At 43.2% G+C, this 16100-nt stretch overlaps 2 protein-coding genes across 4 annotated transcripts in view; one reads left to right on the top strand and one right to left on the bottom strand.

Annotated features, from left to right (window-relative positions):
• Positions 1–585: 585 nt before the first annotated feature.
• Positions 586–10157, bottom strand: klhl38a (kelch-like family member 38a). Its single transcript, XM_080442326.1, has 4 exons — positions 10048–10157; positions 6086–7442; positions 3465–3570; positions 586–3298 (listed from the first exon to the last, which is right to left on the bottom strand). Exons 2-4 carry the CDS (start codon positions 7439–7441, stop codon positions 3009–3011), a joined length of 1752 nt encoding a protein of 583 aa, XP_080298452.1. The 5' UTR covers position 7442; positions 10048–10157; the 3' UTR covers positions 586–3008.
• A 5577-nt stretch (positions 10158–15734) lies between these two features.
• Positions 15735–16100, top strand: part of fam91a1 (family with sequence similarity 91 member A1) — a 60000-nt gene continuing 59634 nt past the window's right edge. For all 3 annotated transcript variants that reach the window (XM_080442211.1, XM_080442210.1, XM_080442209.1), the window contains exon 1: positions 15735–16016. In XM_080442211.1, the coding sequence (XP_080298337.1) occupies positions 15945–16016 (72 nt within the window). In that variant the 5' untranslated portion in view covers positions 15735–15944. The remainder of the gene's footprint in view (positions 16017–16100) is intronic.

Below are 16100 nucleotides of genomic sequence, written 5' to 3'. Positions count from 1 at the left end.
TGCAGGCCTCCCCGTGCCAAACACGCTTCATGGTCAGAGCGTGCCGGGTTGGGGGTCTAACATGCACAACACTCATGCTGTCCACATGAGTTATGTGTCCATTTCAAAAGCACACAAAGTGGAGTCTGCCCGTGTAATGGCCTTTTTTTTATATTTAACTCCCTAAGTAAACCTCATAATTTTTACCTACCCAGGATTCAAACCTGTGTCTCCTGCATGAGAGACCCAAATTTCTACCACTCTTCCGAGAGGGAATCCCCACTTGACCTGGGGAGATAGATATATGAGCTTCGGGCAGATGTACTTGTCAACAAGTCTTCAGGCATTACTACTTGTACGTTGCTACTTGTCCCACCTGACACCAGGGTCTAAATGTTTCAATGGAGGAGCAGGGAGCATGCACCTCCAACCACTGCAGATGTGCTAGTTATATTGTATTGTAACATACCCTGCCATACAGTTTAAATCCAACCACAGGTTTTCTATTTGTGTGCAAATGAATATCTCCCTTTATAAAATACAAGTTTCATAAATAAGTAATGAAAATCCAACATTTAACAGTATGGAGAAAATGTGCTTGCGCTAGTAACAGAAACACCCACAGTACATTATGCATTACGCAGTGGAGCAGCAGCATGATTTGAAATACAGTAGACACACTGTAGGGACGCGCCGTGACACGGTCCCCTCCAGTCATGTGATGTGACTCGGTTGCCATAGTGACTGTTGCCTAGCGCAGGGACCTGTCGGACTGACTCGGACACCACAAGCGGTGGATGTCACTCCCACAGGGGTCAAACGTGTTAGATGGTGAGAAGACAGCAAAATCTTCTGCATTCATTTAACTCTGAGAGTTACAAGTAGATAAATCAACTTTAGTGCAGCCTTCATCATGTGAGAAACAATGCATTATTTTCATGATGTCAGTGACCGCTGTCCAACACCTGACACAGTTTAGGCACTTATTACGGACACTAAAGGGGCTGTTGATGCATTTTGGAACGTGTCAGTCAGTGCTTTCAATTGTTCAAAAGTTCAAAAGTATTTTCTCATATTTTCTGCAGTCTCTCATCTCGCTTGAGGACGTCATGCGACATGTCTTCAGAAGCTCGTCAGAAGTAGCAGACAGCACATGACCACACACCCACAGACCTTCCCACAGAATCAGTGAGTCACCACGGTTCAATATGCTAACATCTCTTGAAGCTGTTTTCATTTGCCAAAAACAACACAGGGTGAAATTAAAGGCTAACACAGGCTAACATAAAACAATGTGAAGTAAGAACAATTGATTGACTTGAAAACAATCATTGACGGTAAAACATTAAAGCTGCATAACTTGCTGACACTGTAGGTTTTATCATTGCAAACAAGACAGGTATCTTGAGTCAGTCACCCGATGAAGGTCAGTTGACTTTCAAATGTTTGACAAATGTTTCTGCAATAAAGATTTCTGTAAGTGAAGACAGTGAGCGGACTCTCCTGAGCTATGTTGCCTGATTTTCCCTACACACCTGTCCTAGTGGGTGTTTTTTTTACTATCATTGCAAACAAAGAAAGCACTCAGTAGCATGTGGACCCGTGCCAGGACCTAAAGCACTCCCCAAGTTGCTCGTTGTGGCACTAGACTAGAGGAAAGTTCATGGGGTCACCAAAATCATCCTCTTCGGAGCAAGAATGTGCATTCGTGTCTGTACAACAAAGGGAGATACAATTAGATTTTAGTTTAGCCAGTTAGTGGTGCTAGAGCAAAGGTCATCATGACTTGCTGAATGTGAATGTGCACAGCAAATTCCAAGGCAATTCAGCCATCCCCTTTTAAGATATGCTCATTTGAAATCTTTAATTTGACCTGATGGGGCACTAGAAGAAAGGTCATGGGGTAACCAAAATCTATATGTTTCTTCCTCTTGGGAACGTGAATAATGAACCCAGCAAATGTCATGGCAAACCGGCCATGGTTTTCAAGATATCAGTCGGTCACAGACCAAGATGAACAAACAGAGAGAAGTCATTGCATAACCTCCTTGGCAGAGGTAATCACCACCCAAGGCAGAACTCTGCAAAATATTTTTTTGTCTACACCATTTTGGACCAAACTGTAAACCTTACTGTAGTCTTCAGCAGCCGATGTTGTAAGTCAAACGCCACAGAATATAAAATGGGAAATGCAAACGTTGAATGCACATGTGCATTCGTATGCATGCAAAGCCATTGGTGGTGGTTAAAGCAGTAACTCCCTGACATCCGTCATAGATCAAAGCAAAATGATTATAGTTTTTAATTAGGCTATAGTGGCTTTTCACCAGATTGTTTAATTTAAGCAAAATGAGTCTCTCCAACAACATTTCTGCGAATGTGGTTGAAGTCTGCTTCACCAACCTCTCTGCTAGCTCTGCAGCATATGGGCCTTTTGTCTCGATGTCTCTAAGAGAACTGTGACAGAAGACGTTGGCTAGGCAGGAATGTGATTTCTCTTGTGATTGATTTCAAGTGCCTTGTAACATTCATGAAGATGTCTACACAGCTACTGTACATCACGACAAAAGTCAGAGCACAGTAAACCTGCACACAAACTTTCAACGTGTACTGTGTATCCAATTTTTATGCAGATATACAGGCAAATACCTTGTAAGAAATAAATAAACTGTTAGTGACTATTAATAGTAAGCATAAAGAGACTGCAGACATCAGATTTCCCCTGTGTCTGAACAGCTGCTTGTTGTGTACAGTAAAGTCTGCCTCTCATTACTTCAGGGATCCTCAGTTCTACTTCCTCTCAAATGCCACAGTTATGACACCCACTGCTTGCCAGCCGAGGTCTCCTTTGATTTTGAATACCACAGATGCTACTCAGCATAGCATACCGCTACGTTGTGGGAGGTATTGGCCGACCTAGATGGGGGTCCCATCCTTAGCTACAGAGACAGGCCAATGATGTCTCGTGGCAAAGGCTATAGCATGTAGCAAGGCCACCCAAAGTGGGTGGCCGGGCGGTGGTGCTGGGGTCAGGGTGGATTGGGCCTGTTTGAAACACAAACTAGTGGCAGGGAGCCGTGGTCAAATAACTTGTAGGGCAGAGAGCCCTTGGAAGTCCACGTGTCTGTCTTGGGGTCGTAACACTCGAAGCAGTCTGAGTCCTCGATGACATCGTGTCCGTTGAGGATGCGTCCTCCAGTCACATAGAGCTTGTTGTTGATCACCGTGGCGCTGTGATGCATCCTGCGCTCTCTCAGGTTCTCACACTTCACAAACTTGTTGGCCTTGGTGTCGTAAGCGATCATTCGCCGGGTGTACCCTGGAGATAAACATGCATCGAGAACATCTTTTTTTTTTTTAAGCCTATATCCACGTAAAGCCTTTCATGCGCATTTTATTATGTGACAGCTGTGGCGAAATAACTGTATTACTTAATGACTTTTCATACATGAATGAGCAGACTGTACACAGTTGCCTGCACTCACCTCCCACGATGTAGATCTTGTCTTCGATGACGGCAGCTGGAGCACAGACATTCTTCACCGTCCTGGTCTCCAGTCTGGACCACAGGTTACGAGAGATGTGATACACCTGTTGGCACAGCACACATTATTATGGTCAGTGAAGCTTAATTCATACTCCATGTGTGTGGCTTGCTAAAAAACACAGACAGACAGACAGACAGACAGACAGATAGACACAACGGGTACTCTGATAACGGGTACAATGGAGAGAATGCATGGGACACCCGGTTATGCAATACCCTTGCATTGTTCCCGACTTGCATCGTTCCCGAGTAGGCCTGAGCGCACCGGTCTAGTTGAAATAATGCTAATTTGTTACATATAATGTTGTAATACAAGGTAATAAGATAATACATTATTTCAACATTGAGGTTCAACAACATACACTGTACACAATTAAGCAAAAGTTTGTAAACAAAACTATAGGTTAATTAAAATAACCCCAAGGGGCACACTCTCTAGCGATCCAACCACAGAAGCTATGTCCAAGACAGACCAATCACTGCAGTGGACCTGGCACCTCCCTATTTTTTGGGGCCGGCCATAGCTTAGTGAGTAGCACACTCAAGCACCTGCCAACACTCCTGATTTAAGCAGGAGACTCCTGAATTTTTACCCTGTAGCCTTTTTGCCTCCTGAATTGAAATGTATACCCATTCATTTTCCTCTTCTACCACGGATTTGTGAAGTGCTGACTTTTTTATTTATTTTTTTACCATTGAGTTAATAGAGCCTGCCTGCTTGCTCAGGAGATAAATTGAATCTTGACCATCAGGTCAAAATTCGTCAGATCCTGTGTCTAGGTGAGACATGACCTTTGACACGATCTAAATGTCTCGATAGAAGAGCGGGGAGACAAAATACAACCACCCCAATTGTATAAGTTATATTGTATATTAACAAACTCTACTATACAGACTGGACAAAATAAAAATTTATTCATAAAAAAAGTGACTTAGTGCCGCTTTAAAATTCACCAGAATACAGGAAATTACATAATCTGTGTTAAAACGTTTTTTTGGGGGAGGACCCCCAACCCCCCCACCAAACTTGTCCCACCCACATTTGTTTACTTTAACCATACAATGTTCATGTCTGTGCATCGGAACTTTGTCTTTAATTTAAATCCCCATTTCACCTTTTCATTTGAACTATTTTGGGGCATCTTTGGGTATATAGAAAAGCTCTATAGAAATTGCATATACATGCTTGTATTCTTATTCATAATCATAAAGAAGAAAAGCACCCCCCCCACCACCACTTGTTGCCCACTTGAGGCATCCTGTCAAACATTGCAGGCCTGTGTCCTTGGAGGTCAGGAAACAGGTCCAGTCATGCTGCAGAGAGCAAGCTATGTGGTCGTCATGGGGACGGGAGTGACGGGACGGGAATGCTGTAACTGTATCACGCTGTGCGTTATGTAGAATCCTAGATTTTGCGATTAAATATGCGTTTTTTTAATATGATGCGATGCTTAGTGATGCGATGCAAATATTATGCGATGCTATGCGATGCGATGCACATATTATGCGATGCTATGCGATGCACATATTATGCGATGCTATGCGATGCACATGTTATGCGATGCTATGCGATGCACATATTATGCGATGCGCATATTATGCGATGCGATGCGCATATTATGTGATGTGATGTGATGCGATGCGCCCTTTTTGAAAAAAAAACACCCCCACATAATTATGTGCCATTTGCGCGTTTTTCTGGAGGGTCTGGTTATGTAGGGTTCCCAGGTTGAAATGGTACATTAATCCATTAGGACCTGAGACCGATTCTAAAAATGTCTTGTGATTCTCAAACTTTTTCATGTCAAGGACCCCCAAAATTATGTATTTGGTCGCAGACCTCCATCTCAAAATATTTTGTTCCAGAGACCCCCAGAAGCAAAGATTTGAGATTAAAAAAAAAGTTTTGCACATATTTCCAAAATGTTCAATAATTTTCAAAAATAGCAGATCTACAAGCTCGTAGCGTGGCACGAAGTGACGCGCTATGAGCTTGTAGATCTGCTATTTTTGAATAGCTAAAGTCTAAAATGACACAGATGCTTTCCAGGTCTAGGTACATTAGCATCTCTATCCAAAGGGCTTTTACAATGTGCATCACATTCACCTTTTCACACACATTCACACACTGACGGCGGAGGGAACCGTGCAAGGCACCAACCTGCTCATCGCGGAGCGGTTAGTTATGGGTTAAGTGCCTTGCTCAAGGAGGAGGCGGGGATCGAACCGGTCCACGATTGCCAGACGGCCCACTCTATCTCCTGAGCCAGACTGGCACTCCACTGTTGTGATTGGTCTGTCTTGGTGTTGATGTTATTGATGTTATGATCACCCACTGCCAACTGTTCTATTTTTAACCCCTTTCCCTAAATTATCTCCATGCATCCACTTCTCTCTGATTCTGCCGCTTCATCGGTTCTGTCATAAGGCAGCCGTTTCTCTAGTCACTCTCTAGTGACTAGAGAGAGCTTGCCTATTAAGTTGGGATACCGAAAAAGAACAATTATTGCTTATTTGTAAAGTTCCAAATTCATCTTTCATTAATAAAGCCTTCTCTACCTGAATCAGCCTCACAGGATTCTGCATGGCGTCCTCTCCGCCGAAAACATAGATCCTCTGATCACTGGCCGCAACCGCCGGATGCAGCACCGGCGTGGGCAAGGGCGCCATGGCCTCCCATTGATTGAACATACTGTTATACCTCTCCACCGAGCTGGAGATCTGCTTGTCCACTCCAATGCCTCCTAGGACAAAAATAAAGTGCTGGTAGGACACACTCTGGTGGGCATATCGTGGATCCAACATTGGCTCAGCTGTTCGCCACTGGTTGGTCTTAAGGGAGAGTGTGTAAACTGTAGCGCTCACGGAGCTGTCGCCTGATACCATACAGAGACGGAGCCCACCCACCACATAGAGGATGCTATGAATGCACACATACGCAGCTTTGTAGAGGCGCAGCGGTAGCTTGGCCAACCACTGCCAGCGATGGGTCCTCTCGTCGTAGAGCAAGGCCTCGCGTGAGGTCTGCTCGTTGTTTTTGCGCCCTCCGACCACCACCAGTGTTTCTCTGCAGGTGTAGCGGCGCGGTGTGGTCCAAAGTGGCTTGAGCTCGCGGCTGCACTTGGTGCTGACGGAGAGCATGAGGCGTCGCACCGACTCGATAATTTCGGTGCAAAGAGTGGAAGACTGCACCAGTGGGTCGTTGGCAATGAATTGGAATAGGTATGTTGGGTGGATGTAACGAAGGCGGACTTTTTTGAAGAGGTCGTGTATTGCGCCGCGTCGCGAGAAAGGGTCGTGGTGGATCCACGCCAATAGGGTCTCAAACACCTGCTCTTCCTCCGCACAAAGACGGTCATCCTCCAAGTAACACATGAGCTCAGGAAGAGACAGCTCACAGAAGTCCTCTGTGGCGGCCACGTCAGAGAAACACCTCACAGCCATCTCTTTGGCCCTCTCCTTCAAACTTTCACAGTGAAGGATCTCCGAAAGTCTTATCATGCTTAGACAGTTATCTGGACTGAGCTGCTCCTGGAGAAATGCTGAGCACGCCTCAAAGAGACGCCCGTAGTGGAGCATAGACGCCGCCTGCATGAGTGGAAGCACAATCTCCATGGAGATGGTGATGGCGCCGGTGTAGATGTAGTCCACGATGCCGCTGAGAACATCGGGCGCGATTCCCTTCAGGTCCACGCGTGCCTGGCTGCTTTCCAGGAAGTTGCTACAGAACATGGCACGGAAGTAAGGGCTGCTGGACACCAGGACGTTGCGGTGGCAGGGTATCTCCCGGTGCTCGGTGCAGAGCAGCACATCCGTCATGACACGCTCCTGACGGAGGATGTTGAGCTGGGTGAGCAGGTGGGAGGGAAGCTCCAGGTCTTTGAATGGTAACACTTTATGAAGTATCAAGGCCATTCTGGAGGAGAGACAGAGAGACAGATTCACTAAGGAGGCCACTTGGACTGGTCCTAATGACAATGTTACACTGGGTTCACAATAATGCCCTATACCCTATAAGCCATGACATCTTTGAGAGGCTCCTGTAAACTCTATACCAATATACCATACTACTACCATGGGTCACTGAAAAGAATTGAATCCAAAATATTCCTTGGAAATTAACAAGTAACTATGGTATGCTTTCAAAAATGGTCAGCAGCAATGTCAAATATACCACGAGTCATAGTCAATGGGCTACACATGCCAGACCACAGGTAGGGTCCTTTAAAATAAATTATTATTAATGTATGATCTCTGATGAACAAGACCACCTAGAGGCCACTTGTGGCCGCTGGTGGACACATTGGCTGACAGACAGGGGGACATACTGTACTTATTCATACACAGACTCACTATAACAGTAGTTTTGCATCACTTCATGGCTCAGCTAATGACCCGATCATCTCAGCAGGAAGAACCATGATGTTCTACAGAGGATGAGTCTGACTTTTACCATGGCATTAAGAATGCAGATCCTTCCTGTCAGTATGGATACCAGAGTAAACCTTTTAGCCCGCTCTCTTTAACTCTGACACATCCTGCCGGACAGCTGCAATTGATGTTATGATCACCCACTGCCAGCTGTTCTATTTTTAACCCCTTTCCCTAAATTATCTCCATGCATCCACTTCTCTCTGATCTGCCGCTTCATCGGTTATGTCACAAGACAGCCGTTTCTCAAGAATCAAGAGTCTCTCTCTTTCACTCTCACTCTCTCTCTCCCCTTCCCTCTCACCCACGCTCTCTCATTATATTTTTCTTTCTCTTTCTCCCTCGTCTCATTTACTCTCTCTCTCTCTCCCCCAAATGAAGGGTGTCGCCATTGACAATCCTGGCGTTTGGTAGAGGGGTAATTTCCAGGGGCTATTATCATCACTAAGTCTTCTAATCACCATCGAGACAGCTACTGATTTGCGCGCACGCACACATGCTCGCGCACACACACACACACACACACACACACACACACACACACACACACACACACACACACACACACACACACACACACACACACACACACACACACACACACACACACACACACAGGGGGCCCACTCTGCCTGGTGTATATTTGGATGGATAATCATTTTGTGATGCCCTGATGGGTGTGAGTGAGTGACACCATACAGCTGACAGTATTCCCCCACACCGTTTAACTGGGGCTGAAATAGACCCCGGCATTGTGTTGATCACAGGGGCCAAACACGGTCACTTCAGTTGCCAGGGAGAAGGCGAGACGTAGAGCACTGGTTCTCTACCTGTGGGCCCACAGGTTGGGCCGCGAGAGTATCGCAAGTGGGTCTCCGAATGATTGACAAAACAATAAGATTTTAATAAAATATAACATTAATATCGAAAAGTGATACAGATAAATACAAGCGTAAAGTATACTACGTTAGTTCCATTGGTCCGAGGTGGAAAACAATCAATTGATTGATCGTTAAAATAAACTAATATTTGGTGTAGAGGGAAAATAGGAGAAGGCCTAGTAAATAATATATCACTGGAGGACTCCGGTCAACTTAACTAGGATGGTTAAGTGGTTAATTAACGTCACATCAAATATCACCAGTAGGAAACAGGATCAGTTTCATCTAAAAGAGTCTACCAAGTGGTAGACTACTTTTATATATTTTTCTTTTACGTTTAATTTTTTGTGTATTGTTGTAATATATTGTGTCTTAACCACATGAGATCTGGTGTAGAGGGGGAAAAAGGAGTGGATTTTTTATGTATTATTGTAATTATATTGTGTCTTAACCACATGAGATCTGGTGTAGAGGGGAAAAAGGAGTGATTTTTTCAATGTATTATTGTAATTATAGTGTGTCTTAGCCACATGAGATCTGGTGTAGAGGGGAAAAAAGGAGTGGACCTAGTATAGAGCCCTGCTGCCCTGGGTCAAGTATACAGTCGGGTTTACAGTAAGTGTTTTGAACCTGTCACTGACCATAATGTTGTCTATTTGATGATATCATCCTGTGTTCAAATCAAGGCTCGTATACACTGACATGTTTGATATCTAAGAGATGTCTCACCTGCAGAAGAGACTATGATTGTTTTCTGCTGCCATTTTCCCCACCTTGTAGTAGAAGCCTTTCTGCCTCATTTTATTCATAGAACCACGCACCATTAGACATTGCTAATATTATATTAGAATATTTGACATAGGCCTATCTAACTAGTTTTCCTTGTTTCTCCCTTTCGCTATTCTTAACCCCTTTCTTGAAACTGCAAATGTTGGGAGCTTGTAGGCTACAACCCACTCTTTTACACCTGTAAACCTGTGATGTGAATCTGAAGGCTCATCTAGGACTCTTCTATAAATTCCATGTATATCATTCCAAAGATAAAGTTGCAACATACAGCTGGGTTATGAGTTGTAGCCTAACCTAAATTTTGTGTTTTAAGGAGTATTCTGCGTCTCAATAAATCAACGAACAATTCTGACAAACCATCTGAATTCCAAAAATCTGGTAGCGTGGTTCGTTCACCAAAGTATAAAAACAAATCCTTACCTCCTGTACGTGTAAATCAATACATCCGTGATACGTCTTGAGTCTGGGCAGGAACAATGTCAGCCACAGTAGAGAAAAGAACTCCAAAAAATGTTCTCCAGAGTAAATATGATGTGGTAAAGTAGGCTAGAGCAGTGTGATCAGTCACACAGTGAGAAACAGAGGAGGACTCTCCTGCTAGGAGCTGTGGGAGTTTGCCATGAGGGCCACTGTGTACATTCCTGCCGCTAATAGTAGCCTATCGCAGGCCACCGTGTCTCCGGCCAGGCGCTCTCATGTGACACAGCAGGGCCGCTTGGCACCGTGCCACCGGCTTAGTGGCTCATCAGCCCCGGTTACACTGGAGACTACAGTGCGTGTGTTTACAATAGCCTGGGGAGGGCACAGTCATCATGGGGGGTCCCTCCCCAGCACCGCTGGTGCCCCACATGGAGAAAAGGGTGTCTAATGAAAAGTCCCCCCGTGGGGGGGCAGCGACCCCCTTATCCCCCCCCACGTGCAAATGCCCGGCCCCCACCATCGCTCCCATCATTATCCCTCTCTTCTCTCCTCTTCTGACTGTGTGTGTCGCACACCCAAAATAGCCGATCTACAAGCTCACAGAGCGTCGCTCGGCGACATGCAGTGAGCTTGTAGATCGGCTATTTCTGGTGCGCTGCACGGTGCGCGATAAGTATAAATCAGGTGTAAGCGAGGAAGCAGGTAAATATAGTGCGGTGCTGATGGGTGAACCTGAGCAAGAGCAACAGCTGTGGATACGGACGGTTTGTCTCGAGGTGGTGAGTGTGTGTGTGTGTGTGTGTGTGTGTGTGTGTGTGTGTGTGTGTGTGTGTGTGTGTGTGTGTGTGTGTGTGTGTGTGTGTGTGTGTGTGTGTGTGTGTGTGTGTGTGTGTGTGAGTGTGTGTGTGAGGTGTCATTTGTCCATGCCAGGGTGCATGGCTTTGTTTTTGTTTCACTTGACCTCAGGACGACAATGGAAACAAGCACGTTTTGTGTTATCCTTTTAGCACCATTTGTATAATCGTACCACTGTACTTTTTTTTCAAACTGTTAATAAAGTATTCAATCAATCAAATCAATCAACCTCTGCCATACTTTCAACCTGGTGTCCCTATTTTTGCCATCATACAGTTGGTGAACAAAAATGTCATGTCAAAAACAAATTTAAAATGTATAAAAATGTCTTGTCTCACGCCACGGCACATGGTGTTTGGGAACCACTGTCACTGTCTTTATTAAAAGATATCAACAGATAGTACAGGATCTGTACCATGATCTGTTCCCCTGAAGTTAGGGAAGGCAAAGATAACAATGAAATGACTCGGTCGTACAACGGAAAATAGCTGATCTACAGAAGGCATGATGTCTTCATCTTCTGACGGTAAAAGGGCCTTATCTCCAGCCAGTGGTGGAAAGTAACCATGTAGCCTACATTTAATCAAGTACTGTACTTAGTACAGTACAATTTTGAGGTACTTTTACTAATTTTACTCCACTACAATTATTTGAAAACTTTAGGTATTATTTACATTGTAGATTTTGATTATTATTACAAAACATACATTAACCACTTCAGCTCTATTAAAATTTTGGCTATTTGAAAATAGCCGATCTACAAGCACACAACACGTCGCGGAGCGACGTGTTGTGTGCTTGTAGATTAGCTATTTTCTAAAGATTTTTTATACATTTTGGACATGTGATAACTTGTGAAACAGGACGTTCTGAATAATGAGTAGGCTACTTTTACTTTTGGTACTTATTTTATGCCAATACTTTTGCACTTTTTACTCAAGTAAATTTCGATTACCGGACTTTTACTTGTAACAGAGTGTTGCTACATTGCGGTATTGTAGTACTTTTTCCACCACTGTCTCCAGCAAGCCACCGCGCAGCTCCAGGCGCGATGAGATGAGTTATTGTCATGTTTGTTTAGGGGCATATGGCGAGGAATCTGAGACAGACACACATGGACAGATTGAATAACACACAGCAGCTACATGGGAGTGAGCTGTCACTAAGCGTTGGTGCACTCTGACACACTGAAATCCTACACTTTTTTTTTACTGGTGGTTACCAAGTGACAGCTAAATACATGTTGGTGGTGGTGTGTGTACTAACTGGGGCGTGAGAAGGGACGTCGTCGCAGAGCAGGGTGAATATTTTGGAGGTCCCTAATTTGAGCTCAAAGGTCATCTAACGATTTACAACCTATTTCGTCCCATGACGTGCGAAAATAGCTGGACGGGCTATTATTTTCTTCTGAAAACAACATACGCATTTGAAAGATTTTTAAGGATTATGGAAAATGTATGAATGTTTCTAATATAATATGAACTTTATTTATATAGCACTTTTCAAAAACAGGTTTACAAAGTGCTTCACATGCAGTGCATACACAGGAAATATAAAGGCAATTCAATGATGATAATTAAAAACAAAGGAGCAATACAAAAATAATATGAAAAAATAATAAGAGTGGCGTGGGCCGTAGCGTGACGGTCCAGGCACCCTAGGCTACAATGCCAGCCTGACAGCGTGTCGCGGGTTCGACTCCCGTTCCTGATGACCTTTGCTGCGTGTCATCCCCCCATCTCTCTCCCCATTTCCTGTCAGCCTATACTTTCCCTATCCTTCTCTAAAATAATGGTATAAAAAGCCCCCAAAAAGAATCTTTAGAAAAAATAAGAGTGAAAGCAGAAACTCTGTCCTTTCCTTCTAGCTAAAAGCCATTATATAATAATGAGTTTTTAAAAGACTTTTAAAAGTGGACACTGAAGTGGCCTGTCTAATTTCCAGCGGTAGTTGGTTCCACAGAAATGGAGCCCTTGCAGCGAATGCCCTGTCGCCTTCTGTCACAAGCCTTGTCTTGGGGGGGGGTCAAGTAAAAGTTTGTCTGCTGATCTAAGATTACTGGTGGGTATGTGAGGAGACAGGAGGTAAAAAAAAAATAGGAGTAAGTCAGTTCAGTAATTAAAAATTCTGAACGCCACTGGTAGCCAGTGCAGTGAGGCAAGAACAGGAGAAATGTGGTCCCTCCTGGTTCTTGTAAGAACTCTAGCTGCTGTGTTTTGAACAATTTACTTTTTGGGGAGTCCAGAAAAAAAGAGAATTAGGCCAAGTGGTTTGTGACAAGGCATGGATAAGGGTTTGTACATCGCTGAATGAAATAAATGATCAGATTTTTGCAATATTCCTAATTTGGAAGATGGCTGTTTTTGTGCTATTAGAAAAGTGCTCTAGAAAAGTTTAGGTCTGAATCAAATAGAACTCCCAGAATTCTTGCCTCATGGGTGCACTGTAACCCCTGTGAGTGTAACAACTGGCTTACACTATTTCTATGGGATTTTGGTCCAAACACAATCATTTCTGTTTTTTCATTATTTACCATAAGGAAGTTATTTGACATCCAGAGGTGTCATCAACAGAGGTTGTACTACAGCTGACTTGAACATTGTGGGAATAACAACGGAGGATAGTGACTTATTAAATATTGCTAAAATATCTGGATAAAAAGGGGGAAACCTCTTTTAAAAATATGGTGGGTAGAGCGTCTGAGGGGGTAGAAGAGGTGCTGTTGATTATATTGAAAAGGTCAGGCTGGGAAACTGAAAAAAAGGTATTTAAGTTTTGACATACCTCCCTGTGTGGTAAAGTGCACAAAGAAGGTAATATTTGGGCTCTAATGCTGGAGACCTTGTCTAAGAAGAAGGCTTGAAAGGCATCACATCTCTCAGTGGAGATTATTTCACTGTCGGAAGGACGATGTATAAGAGTTGATGGTGCTAAAGAGAAGTTTTGGATAATGGGGATTAGAAGAAATTAAATGGGAGAAATATTTCGATCGTTCTTCTTTCACTGTGTTGTTTAATTCTTTTAAAAGTGTCTTCAGGGTATCAGTTTGAATGTTTAAAAAAATATATATGAACATTTGCGGTTAAGAAAATGTATACTGCATACTTTTTGTCTTTGGTCTATTGAGAGACACATTCATTTACCTGGGCCCTGGGGGATCCATCACCCACATGTCTCTACTAGCACCCCTGACTGATAACAAGCCACAAATACAACTTGGATTTTCAAAACATTTCAAAAGTTTTATCACAGCAAAAATAGCAGACTGCTATGTAGGTTAAAATGCTTAGGAAACTCTGTTATTTTAATTAATTTGATCCTTATTATTTTCAAACATTCAAACATTGCCCTGGGAATAAATAAAAACAATCCTTGATTCAAAATTAAACTAAAGGATAGCCTATATAGCCCACAGAAAACTGCAGCATCTGTTCAACATCATATAGCTCCGTTTACATGCACTGACAGCAACACACACAACAAAATATCATTAAAGCCTTCATCATCATTCAATCATTAAAGATACTTGTTTTGTGTGACAATCAAACAATCAAATACCTGAGAACATACCTGTTTTTGCTCAGCCTTGAATGGACCTCTTATGGGCAGCAGGGAGAGACACCTGGGACAAGAGAGATTTATTATTCATCATAATGTTCATATAAGTACAGTAACCTAAAAAGTCATCAAAACAAAGTCTATAGCCTATATGAATAGCAACGTAACACATGGGCCTATGTAAGCTATATGCCTTAAAAGGCTAAATCAATGTTTATGAGCAGCAGGTCTGATACATAATTTAAGTTTCTTGATATTTTATTGAACTTTGCATTCTGTGTATAAGACTTTCCCTCATGAAAATAATAATGGTTCATAATAATTTATCCTTATCTCCATTCACATCCATTAATAAAATAAAAATACATACCGGTAAGTAAAAAGTAAACCTACTATTACTAAAATAAGTAAGTGGGTCCAGTAAATACAGTGGTTCTCAAAGTGGGGTCTGGGGACCCCCAGGGTCCTTGAGGGGGTCCCCAGCTAAATTAGTTAATCAGAATGAGTGGAATCAATCACTTAAGCCCTATTTCAAATATAGTGAAAATAGCCGATCTACAAGTTCACAACGTGTCACACTACGACCTATGACTGCGACGCCTTGTGAGCTTGTAGATCTGCTAATTTAATAAATAAAAAAATCCCCTGAACATGGGTGTTCTAAATTTCAAATTTTCAATACAGCAATGCATTGATATCAAATAGAAAATGTACTTCGTAATTTGTACTTTGGAATAATGGAGTATTTACATGACTATGGACTTTGTCCACCACTGCAGTAATAAGCAAGTAATAAGAAAGATAGATACAGTAAACCAAGGGTTCTCAAAGTGGGGTCCGGGGACCCCCAGGGGTCCTTGAGGGGGTTCCAGGGGGTCCCCAGATAAAAAATTATGGATAGTTAGGAACCAAATGGACCCCATATGTGTCTGTAACTCTGACATATACATTTGTACACTTTCAGAGTTATGGTGGTCCGTGGTCGAAATCGAATATGCAGGGGTTCTCAAAGTGGGGTACGGGGACCCCCAGGACCCCTATCAGCTTTTAAAAAAAAATCTTGACATTCTTTGAAAATGTTTGATGTTTGATTTTGACATTTTTTATCACCAAATCTTGTATGGGGGTCCTTGGCACAACATATTTTCAGATGGGGGTCCGCAGCCAAATGCACATGAAAAGGTTTGGGACCCCCATGCAGTAAATACTCCATTCATTCATGTCCATGGTGGTCACGCCTGGCCCGGACGTGACGTCGGCGGCCGAAAGCGTGACGTGAACGGCTCGCTCGAAAATACAACAAGGAAGTGGTAACGTTTTTTTATTTTATTGGAAAGCAGAATAACCTTTAGCGGCAACATATCCGATCATTCTAACATTGATCGGTGTGTGTATGTGCGTGTGCGCGCGTGCTAGTCACAGTGTGTGTGTGCGTGATCGGGGCTGTGTTTTAAAGCCGTCGTGTTTTACTCTGCACTGCAAATATGAACACGGACGTGGAATTCCACATCAGACAGAATTATCCGTGGAACAAACTGCCAGCTAATGTCAAACAGGTAATGTGTCATTGATGTCATTATTATGTTATTATGATGATGCATGTACTGTAAATGTATCGATCTGTCCCCCGAGGAGGGAGG

Source organism: Gymnoscopelus braueri (assembly GCF_963280865.1).
Source record: "Gymnoscopelus braueri genome assembly, chromosome: 11".
NCBI classification, from domain to species: domain Eukaryota; kingdom Metazoa; phylum Chordata; class Actinopteri; order Myctophiformes; family Myctophidae; genus Gymnoscopelus; species Gymnoscopelus braueri.
Note: the sequence above shows the minus strand (reverse complement) of the source record. Positions and strands in the feature narration are given on the sequence as shown.

What these genes read in the sequence shown, in the direction of transcription:
- klhl38a (XM_080442326.1), bottom strand. Translation starts at nt 7,441, where the DNA reads ATGGCCTTGATACTTCATAAAGTGTTACCATTCAAAGACCTGGAGCTT. An exon ending in ATCCTGTGAGGCTGATTCAG is followed by an intron (nt 3,571 to 6,085) that starts GTAGAGAAGGCT and finishes CTGTGCCAACAG; the next exon opens with GTGTATCACATCTCTCGTAA. An exon ending in CAAGATCTACATCGTGGGAG is followed by an intron (nt 3,299 to 3,464) that starts GTGAGTGCAGGC and finishes GTTTATCTCCAG; the next exon opens with GGTACACCCGGCGAATGATC.